Below are 10,623 nucleotides of genomic sequence, written 5' to 3' on the forward strand. Positions count from 1 at the left end.
CTTTCTCAACAGCTGGGTGACCCGAGGTCAGCTCAGACCTCTGAGGTTTAACAGAGGCTTTCAGGAATCTGTTTTCAATTTTTTGTTGAATACATTCATTTGAGTTACATTAATGAAAACATATCCATTTTGTTACTTTAATTGGTGATCACCTATTAAACTAACCCATGCATGTCTTTGGATTATGGAAGCAAGTTTGAGTAAGCTGCAGACACAGGAATAGCATGCAATCTTCAGTGCATAGTTTGAGTTTGGGCATCAAGCACAAGGGTCATGACCACCTTCTTCAGCACAGCCCAAACTCTCTCAGGCAAATGTTCTTGTGATTTCTTGTAAGGTCCAGGCTACAGGGAGGCCAATCCATGACCGATAGTGCTCCATTGTGCATTTTTCTAAACAAGCATTGTAGCCGGCTAAGGGGAGGAGCCACTAGCTTAAAGACTCATGGGTCTGTTCATCTGACATTCACGTGTTAAGTTACAGAGTTATAACAGCTATTCCAGTTATCTTGATCTGTTGTTGTTGTTGTTATTGTTAATGTTTAACATTATTGCAGCTGTTTTCTGTATTGATTGTGGCCAGCAATGGCCACCATGACTAAGACTGCTGTACCAGTTAATGACCACTGTTGTGATTTAGGGTGATGCAATCAACAGATACATACTGGTTGTTGAAAAGTGTAAGAAACACAGGGTCTCCAGGTCAAACTAGAGATCTCTGTCTCCTTCTTGGCTTACCTTTGCAACAGTAAAATATCACTGTAATGGCAGCATGTCTGGGATACTGCGATGCTGAAAAATCAACATATTGTCAGCCACATGCTTACCTGATGGCATTGCATGTCAGATCAAAATTAGAATTTTCTGCATTCATAGTGAATCATCCAAGATTTCCCCAAAATTTGGTTAATAGCTTCAAAGAAAAAAATTATAAATATATTTTTTAAAAACAAACAAACAAAACAAAAACCTTAGCATGGCTTGAGACTGTTGAAAATGCTGCATTGTGAACTTGCTTTTTATCATAAGTTCAGCTAGTTTGCATTATTGATGAGAAGTCCTAAAAGGTGTCTCTTTATTAATATTAAGAAATATATTTACACTGCCACCGCATCATTCAGTCACCGTTTTTGAATCTATATGGAAGTGTGTATAAGTGCATAATTTCTGCTTGATATTAATGGAACTGAAATTTGATTTAATGGAAAATAAATTGTTGCAGTTGCTCACTATGACCAATAGATGGAAGTGTCCCCTTATTCAAATGGTTCATTTATCAGTAGAAGCTATTTGAATGGGTGCTTAGTGACCTCTTGTGGTTATGGTGACGAACTACAAAAATTGTCAAGTTTAGGTGGCGTTTCACTACTTCCGGTATCTATTTTTTTAAAAGGGGGCTGACATGTGATCGTATTGGGCACGTCGGGTCGGTCGTGGAACTTTTGCTTTGAAAGGTCAGTAATGACCTCGTGACACCACTAGGCTCTCCTTTACTTTAGGGAGTCGTCCAGCAGCGAAGTCTAGTTTATTTACTCAGGTTGCCGATTGAAGTTATCACTCTTTGCTAGCTAGGAGGAACGTTAGCAGGCCAATTAATAAGCTGTTCTTTGGTGTTTTTCCGCTCTCTAAGGTAAGAGCTAATATCATTCGCTATTAGGTGAGTTGGAGCTAGCTGACAGCTAGTAGTTATCACTAATTACGACTTCACGTGTTATATATATATGTTGCTGTCGGTACACTAAAATCGTGGCATAGCTCCTGACTTTGTCCGAACGCAGATGTTAGCTCTTGTTGATCTGTGTTAGCAAGTTTAACACGAGGATTAGTGTGTTTAAAGCCTGTTTTAGTGGATCGTTTTAAACCAGTAACACTGACGTACGTAACGAAAATAAACCAGGTAACATGTGATCTAGAAAGACCAAGAGGGCCATTTGCGCGATGCGTTTCACTTCTAAGTGACTTGTACTTGTGATCAAGTTTGGGGTCGAAGTTAAGTAAGCAGTAAAATATCATTTGAATAACCTTTAGCCATTTCAAAGTCTAGCCAAGATAATCATTTCCCTGCATGTGCTGTACTTAATAGAAATTTACCAATTGTCTTGTTTCAGAGCAATGGAGAAAGCTAAACAAGATGCATTTGATAATGCCAGACTTCAAGTGATCAAAGATGGCTATGAAAGGGCCTTCGAGTGCATCAATAAAGGACTCACTGCAGATGAAGCCAGAGACAAGAGTCAGGCCCTGGAGCTCTACAAAAAAGGACGACAGCACCTTCTTAGGGCTATCAGTGTACCTTCGAAGGGGGAAGAGTGTGTTGGCAACTCCTGGGAATCAGCAAGGCAGATGCAGCAGAAGATGCAGGAGACCCTGAACAACATCACCACCCGCATGGCCATACTAGAGACCAGCTCTGACCCTGAATCTGCAGTATCTGCCCCTGATGCAACAAGCATTTCTGCAAAAGGTCTCTACCCAGGACTTCCCACCACAGAGAAGCCAGTACGGCCGCCTCCACCAGACATTCCTTCTGCTAATGGTCAGCCAGCTAGAGCTGTAGGAGGTTTGCCTCCAAGCGGAGGAGTGGGTCTACCCCTCTCACCTACCAGACCCTCTGCGGTTCCTGCCGAACAGCCTCCAGCCTACTCTCCTCAGGCAGCCGATGGTCACATATCAGTCTCATATGGAACAGATTCAGGGGAGATGTCATTGGTCGGGGAAGAGTTCTACAGTCATACATCTAACTCGACACCTTCCCCTCAGAGCATAGGTGAAGATGGAGAGGAGCTGCTGTACATTCCCAACGGTGTGCAGATATTTTTTGTCACACCTGAGGGGCAAGTGAGCGCTCCCTCATACCCCGGCTACCTGCGGCTGGTGAGGTTTACCAGCGATCACTCAGACAGAGTGCCTAATCGACCACCAGCATTTCTGCAGGTGAGAGGGGAAAAATTATTTTATTTATTTATATATATATCTTTTTACTTTGTTATTTTAAAATTATACATTCATGTGGTGTTAAGCAATCACTCAAAAAATATGTTATCAATTCTCTTCCTCCTTTTCTTTTTTGTGTCCCTTTACCCGATTTCATAAGATGTTTGCTCAATTTCTTAATATCCGCATTACAGTGAGTCATCAGCAGAGGGACATAGGCCGGTTAAAGATCAATGTCCCTCCTTCCTAAGGACAGAGTCATGTGAGGGTTGTTTACCTAATGCCCTAGTCCCAGTAGGTAGGTTAATGGCTATGATGTCATCCTCGGCGGAATCCCAGACATGAATCAGATTTGGGGCACAGGTGACAATATTCAGAAAAAGAAATGAAGTTATTTGGAGTGTTCATATGTGTAGGCATGTGCACTATGCCAAGATGATGTGTGAACTTAATTTTCCGTTTTAAAAAGAAAATGACAGTAGCTAGGAGCTAGATGGGCATGCAGCTCCCAAACTGACAGGTGTATCTAAATGTATTTTAATATAAATGAAAAAGTATAAAGTTTTTTTTAGTAGGAGGTGGGGGTTTTTTTTTTGTGTGTGTGTGTGTTTGTTTGTTTTTACACATTTAAAACTAAAGCAGTGTTTGAACATTAATATCTCAAAGACCTTTAAAGATGAAAACCTTGACCTTTACCTGTAAATTGAATGAGGATGTGCACTTAAAGCCAAATTAAAAACCAGAATCTTCTAGGAAGCTAGAGTACCCACACAAACACTTGGAGAACATGCAAACTCAACACAGCAAAATGGTGGAGTCGAACTCAGGACCTTTTTGCTGTGAGGCAATAGTGCTAGCCACTGCACCACCTGTTTCGTAAAATGTGTAGAATCACATATTAACATGAAATTGTTAGTCACAAAAATAAATAAAACACTGTTATTTGGTAATGGGGTTTTTTGTGTTTTTTGGTTGTTTTTGTTTTTTTTATTGGGGGGGGGGAATTTTTTAACATATCACATGGGTTGTGAATCTTCAGATGAGCATGATGTAGTTTGAGATGCTTTCCAGATTTTTCTTTTTCTTTTGACATGAAATAAGTTGCTTAATACAAACCAATGATGCAGTGAAATCAAAGGTTGTGAGGTGTTTTGAACTGCCAAGTTGGATTTGTACAGGTCAACACCGCAACCAGTCAATGATAAGATAAGAAAGGGTTTGGAGGTATGTAGACAGCTTAAGCTCTTTATTAAGAGACTAAATCAATAACACCAAATGTCTCTAACCTATTCAGGATTATTTGTTATGATTACATTTGCCTTTCATGCCACTAGTGTCATGAGACTAAAATTTGCCTATTTAGTGGGGGATTTCCCAGGTGTTATTGAAAGTGTGTGACATCAGTGATTCACATGAGTGCAAGTAATTACGTAAACCCAGCTTACACAGTTATGCTCTGTAATCTTGTTAGACATGCAGCAATCACAGGATGACTGTGTACTCTAGTTTGTCTCACTGTGTTGTGCAGAAGCACCATTTGTAAAACCAGGATTCATTCAAGGTTACTTTTGAAAACTTCTAGTAAAACAAAATGTCTGCAGACTTCTTTCTCCTGTTAAATGTAACTTTCACCTCAATTCACTTACTATACTATATTACACACATCATTTCATATCATAGTATACCTGTTTTGATTTGTTTTTAATCACATTTTCCATTTGTTGCATTTTCTTCACTTTCTTTTGATCCTGGCAGGTGTGTGACTGGCTGTACCCTCTCATGGCCATGAACTCTCCAGTGTTACTCTGTAACACTGGTGTGTTTATGTTTCCGGACATGATGGCACCAGCTCCAGGGTATTATGTGGGAGTGGTTTTGTCCTCTGAGCTCCCTGCTACAGACAGAGGACTGTTTCAGGACCTGTTGTCCCAGATGACAGATCTGAGGGTTCAGGTCAGTGTGTTTCACTGTGGTTAGATCTGCAACAGCATGAAATATTTGGTATTATCTGGCAAACAATTGCAAACAGAGACCAGGCTGTAAGGCCTGTGTTTCCCAAACAGTAGAGTCTGTGGCTAAATATATCCCCAAACAGAGATCATGCTGTATTTGATTTCTGTGTTTAAAGAAATAACAAGATTATTTTTTTTAAACTAGAAAATCTAAACTTTCCCAACTTCAGATTTTTTAAATTCCAGTTTAATTGTTTTGTTGATTCTTACACAAACAACACTTTTGATGCTGCACTCTGCTGTATTGTTGGCTTGCAATGAAACTCTTGCTGCTGCTTATTTCTGATCTAGCAGCCCTCCCCAAATTACCCCTGCCTCAGCATTGTGGGGATTTGACTCAGGCAGGTGAGGAGAATTAATCAGTTATAATGCTCTTATCTGCAGCAGTTAGAACCTTAGAGCTTCAGCTGAAAGACAAGTGCCAGTTTAGCCATGATGGAGGTGTCATTTTGATTGGAGTGACACCAGGCAAGGTCATTTTTAATGAATGCACACAGCCTAATTATCTTGTCAAATGGAGGTGATATCACATCAGAAAGTAAGCATTTTTTTTTTTATTTCTTTATTATTCAGTCTAATAGTATACCAGAGATTTTTAGCTCAAATCTTTCGTTACAGCAGAGAGATGTTTTTAAAATGGCAGTCTGTTTGAGAGCAAACAAATAGCGCATTGTAATGAGGAGTGCAGAATGAGAGGATGCATTGTGTGCATTGGGGGGTTACTGGGAGACGAACATCTGTAGATGTGTGCAGCTTCCACAAGTTGTCCAAAGTATTTATTTTCATCCCACACTGTCTGTCTTCATTCTGCACTGGCTAACCAATGTGTCTCTATGATCAGGCTCCAGAAGAAGCTGCAGATACCATTAATCTCAGCCAGAAGGTGTCTGTTGATACACCTGAGCAACCAGCAGAGGCTCCTGCAGAGACTCCAGCAGAGACTGAAGAGGAAAAGACTTTACCTGAATGGAGTGAAAAGGTGGCAAGCGGGATCCTGACAGGTAAGCAGTGTCTCTTAAGTTTTTAATATCATTGTTTTACAAAGTTAGGAGTTTGGAATTGGATTGTTTATGAATATAGGTCAGCAGTCCTCACTAATGATCACTAACGCTGTCTGCCCTGTGTGATCCTGTCAGGTGCATCCTGGCTAAGCTGGGGACTGGTCAAAGGAGCTGAGTACACAGGCATAGCCATTCACAAAGGGGCAGCTAAACTCAGAGAACATATCACTCCAGAGGACAAACCCACCCCCGTCAGCCCCACAGTCACAAAAGGCCTCCATGTTGCCAAGCAAGCTACAGGAGGAGCTGTCAAAGTCAGCCAGTTTCTAGGTCATTAAGTCATCTTCAGTCAGCATTTTTTACTGTCCTTGAGTGTTAATTTGGCAGTGAACTTATAATTTACTAATGCTTTCTTACTGCAGTGGATGGCGTGTGTTCTGTTGCTAGCTGCGTGGGTCGAGAGTTGGCTCCACATGTGAAAAAACACGGAGGCAAGCTGATCCCAGAGTCTATGAAGAAGGATAAAGATGGGCGTTCCAACATTGATGGAGCCATGGTGGTGGCTGCAAGTGGTGTGCAAGGTAAAGTTAATTTTCACTTTATATTCTTTAAAACATTTTTTTTGTTTTTTTTGGGTTTGTTTGTTTTTTATTAAAAACCATATTTTTTTATTTGTTTGTACTTTTATATATACACAGACGTTTTTGAAAAGACCTTTTGGTCATTTGTCACATGACCAGAAATTAAAAAAAAATAAATAAATAAGAGCTCTTCTATGACAAGTGTGTAGAGGATAGTATTCAGATTAAAACACCTCAGCTGTGCTGTGTATTGTCATGCACTGGCAGAGAGCATGATAAAAAAGCATTTTTTGTTTTGCTTTTCCTGCATTGACCACCACATCCTTTTCACCAGGTTTGGCACCCTCTGACTTTGCCCTCTTTCCCAAAATTCAGCTTGAATGTCTGCTGTGTAAAATAGCAGCTATTCTGGAAATGTTACCGTTAAAAACACGCTTCAAGGGAATTTTGTCCAGTCTGAATCTGATGTATTTCATTATTACGCCCTTTGCATAAATGTATCTACCCTTACAAACACATACAAATAATACTCTTGTGTTTTCCCAGGATTTGCAACCATGTGGACAGGTTTGGAAGTAGCAGCAAAGGACATAGCTACAAGTGTAGCTTCAGAAACAGTGACCACCGTAAAACACAAGTAAGAAATTAAATAAATATAGTTTAATTACTTCTGACTACTGTCACTGCTTGAATGTGCACATATGCAATTTTTTGATCAGCACTGCTCGGGAGACGGGTTTTTGATGTGTATGTTGTAAATGACTGCATACATTGTGTAAGCAAAAACCAAAAGTGCACTCACTCTCTTCAATTTGCTTTGCAGATTTAGGGGTCTACAAAACAACTCTGACACTCCTAATGAGACAAAGTGTAATTTTTCCTGATTCTCCACAACTGTTTAATGCTTTTCACTTCTAATTGTGCACATAACACAAGCTTCTGGGTTTTTTTGTTCTCTTTAACAAAGCACTCTTCAGCCCTATGCTGTACCAGTTCACTCCCTTTTCTTGTGTGCCAATTTGGATTACGGGGCCTCTTTAAGTGATTCCATTGATTTCTAACAGTGTTTCTGAAGGAAATGTTATAATTGACAGTATTTTCATCCTGCCTGCCTCAACGGGTTCTCGTGTTCTAAGAAATTCTGCAAAATGGTTATCAGATATCTTCACATCAGAGTTAAAAACTGGTTTCAGGAGGGAAATTCTTAAAATGTTCTTATAATGATGGAAATCTGCCGTACTGTTTCTTTCTTTGAATACGTTTTGGCTTCGTTAGGCATTCCTGGGAAATCACTAAGCTGGACTCTACAGTATTACATTTGCTTTGTTTTTGCATGCATGTGTCAATACAAGTTGATTTGGTTAGAATTTGTAAATGAAATTGGCCAAAAAAGATCTTCCCATCTGCTTCCAATTGGGTAAAATTGCCAATATTCTGGCAAACAAATGTATTTATTCCAGATTGCACACTTGCATGCACTTGCAACCCTCACTCCCTCACAGAAATTCACTCGACGCATGATGGCATCTTTACAGTCTTTGCACTACATATTAATTAATTCTTCCCATACCCTCTTCTCCCCGCCTCTCGCTCTGACCTCTCACTCAATCTGACTCTGAAGGTACGGAGCAGCGGCAGGACAAGCCACAGACCACGCTGTCAATTCTGCCATTAATGTCGGTATCACTGCCTTCAATGTTGACAACCTGGGGATCAAAGCTGTGGTGAAAAGGACTGGCAGGCACACAGCGCAAGCACTTTTGGAAGACTACAAGATTCAGAAAAAACCTGAAAATGGGACTCAAGTGGAGAAGTTGGAGAAATAGCTGGTAGTGTCCTGCCTCATTCCCACAGCAATGCCTTAAAACAAAATTTGTAATTTCTATTAAATCATTCTATATTTAATATTCTTTATTTATAAAACTGGTTCTAGATTTACAAGGTAACTACTGATTATATTCATATCCTATAGTTTGATACTGCTTGGAACTTGCACTTTAATATTTATGTAATACAGGAAGATTGGACCTAAATGTGAAGGACCTGAAAATTATATAATACACACCAAAAGATTAATTATAAATGATACAATATCCTACATAACATTTAATTCATTTTGAACTGTTTAACACTGCTGTTTGTATGAAGAAAGCTTTGTTCTTGAATAGAGACATAATTATTTAATATGCATTTGTGTGTTTCCCATAATAGCAAATGTGTTTTAAACAAAAGATGATGAAATATATGTGTGCATATTTACTTTCACATATATTTAAGACCAAAGTAATACCAGCTGTACTGTTTCACTATGGTGTTGAAAATGTCAAGTTATCTCTGCTTCTAACTGTGCCTTCAAATATCAAATGATAATATTAAAAATTAACATTTCAAGCTCCAAAATTTGACTAAAACACAACAGATTCGGGACAAGTATGTAGTCTCTCTATACTCAATCAGTAACCAGTAAGATGTAAATGCATCTCAGGAGTCTAAAAGATGTTGTGCTCCAGTCTGCAGGGCTTGCTTCTGTATTTTCGACTTAGTTGTAGCCATGTTATTTTTAAATGTGGCTTATTGTATTTCATAAAAAATTCACTGTAATATGTAAACAAATATCCCGAAGAGTATTTGTAATGTTTAAATGGCCTCTAGTTGCACATTGAGATTTTGTTCCCAGCTGAATTACTCAATAAAGATGAAGACTAAATGAAGCATCCTTAGGAGTCTAAAGTAAATATTTTGTGCCAGCAGAAGTGCATATTTGCGAGTGCAGTCAATTACTTTTAATTCCTCAGGAGTTAGGGAAGTTAAGTGTGAACTATGAGCCTAGTACCTCCACCTAGTGGCGACCATTCAATCAAGCTTAATTTAACCATGTACATTCATGTCTCCTGAATGGGTGATCCAGATTAGTTTTCTTCTTTAATACCAGCTAAACACGAGGTAAAATTAAGTGCAGGTACAAAGAGATTTGTGAAAAAGCCTTGAGCCAGCCCCTTAGTTACTTTTGCTTGCAAGGAGCCAGACGTTGTCATTTTTATTTAGTTATTAAAGTGGTCTTGACCAGTAGTTCTCCAGGCTTCCTGGAAATATTCCAAACCTTTTTCAGATATTGGCTGCTTTTCAACCATTTTCAGTCCAGTTCTTGTACCTGACAATTTTTAGAGGAATGTTCAAAGCTACTTAACACAAAATTTAAGTACAAAAGAAATGTTTTGTGCTTAACATTGATAAGCAACATTCATGCAATAAAAAGGCTTCCAACTCGAGGGATGAACCAATGTTGTCTCTACAGGCAAAGAACCAGTTTTAAACTTTATCTTTAGGCACTTTGAAAAGGAAAAAAGATGTTCATAAGTACTGAGGTTCAAGCTTGTCAGAATTTAACAAATTAAAATATACTGCATTTCCATTAATGTTTGTACATTTCACTGATTACTGTATCATTTCTCATTTTGCCAAAAAAAAAAAAAATTTAGGGGGCTTAAGACTTACACATATTGAATATTTACATTCAGTACATAAATTATTCCATTTATTTCAGCAGCTTATAAAGATTTTTCAACTGATAAGATGCCATATCTTTACTCAAACTTCACATAGGTATCCAGTCCAGTTGTTTGTTTAGCATCTCATTTTTAATGTACTCGCTGGAGAGGGAAAAGCAAATTGTAATAATTGCAAATGCAGCATTTTGCCTGTGTTCGTCGGTTTTATATTTCAAGATTAAATGCTTTGAGGTTTCTAGTGGAAATTATGACTCATCTTTACTATAATTCCTACAATGATGCACTGAAAAATTAAAGATGTTACTCAATATGAAAAGAAATGTCATCTGCATCAGTCTGACAATGCAGGGGGAAAAATGCAAACATTTTTATCAAATATTGGCAAAACACGTTTAATGAAGTCTGCAGACCGAACTGCATAAATACCTCATGGTGTTGCTATAAGCTAATCATTTCGAAACTTTCTGTATATGCGGTCTAAACATCTTTTATACACAAATTAAAATAAAAAGGAAAGAAAAAAAAATACAGCCGTCTCTCTACTAGCTGGTCATTTCAAACTGCAAAGTTGCAGTAACTTTGTACTT

The 10,623-nt window shown here is 38.6% G+C and overlaps 1 protein-coding gene across 3 annotated transcripts; it reads left to right on the forward strand.

The window, feature by feature from the left end:
* Window positions 1–1,351: 1,351 nt before the first annotated feature.
* On the forward strand, window positions 1,352–9,238 carry spartb (spartin b). 3 transcript variants are annotated; one of them, XM_082503557.1, is made up of 9 exons: window positions 1,460–1,629; window positions 2,108–2,933; window positions 4,689–4,886; window positions 5,787–5,946; window positions 6,082–6,276; window positions 6,369–6,527; window positions 7,074–7,164; window positions 7,351–7,397; window positions 8,149–9,238. In XM_082503557.1, exons 2-9 carry the CDS (start codon window positions 2,112–2,114, stop codon window positions 8,253–8,255), a joined length of 1,779 nt encoding a protein of 592 aa, XP_082359683.1. In that variant the 5' UTR covers window positions 1,460–1,629; window positions 2,108–2,111; the 3' UTR covers window positions 8,256–9,238. The 3 variants fall into 3 exon arrangements, with proteins under 3 accessions (XP_082359682.1, XP_082359683.1, XP_082359681.1); XM_082503556.1 differs by lacking the exons at window positions 1,460–1,629; window positions 7,351–7,397 and adding an exon at window positions 1,352–1,453; XM_082503555.1 differs by lacking the exon at window positions 7,351–7,397.
* Window positions 9,239–10,623: the final 1,385 nt, after the last annotated feature.

Source organism: Aulonocara stuartgranti, assembly GCF_965226115.1.
Source record: "Aulonocara stuartgranti genome assembly, chromosome: 14".
NCBI classification, from domain to species: Eukaryota; Metazoa; Chordata; class Actinopteri; order Cichliformes; family Cichlidae; genus Aulonocara; species Aulonocara stuartgranti.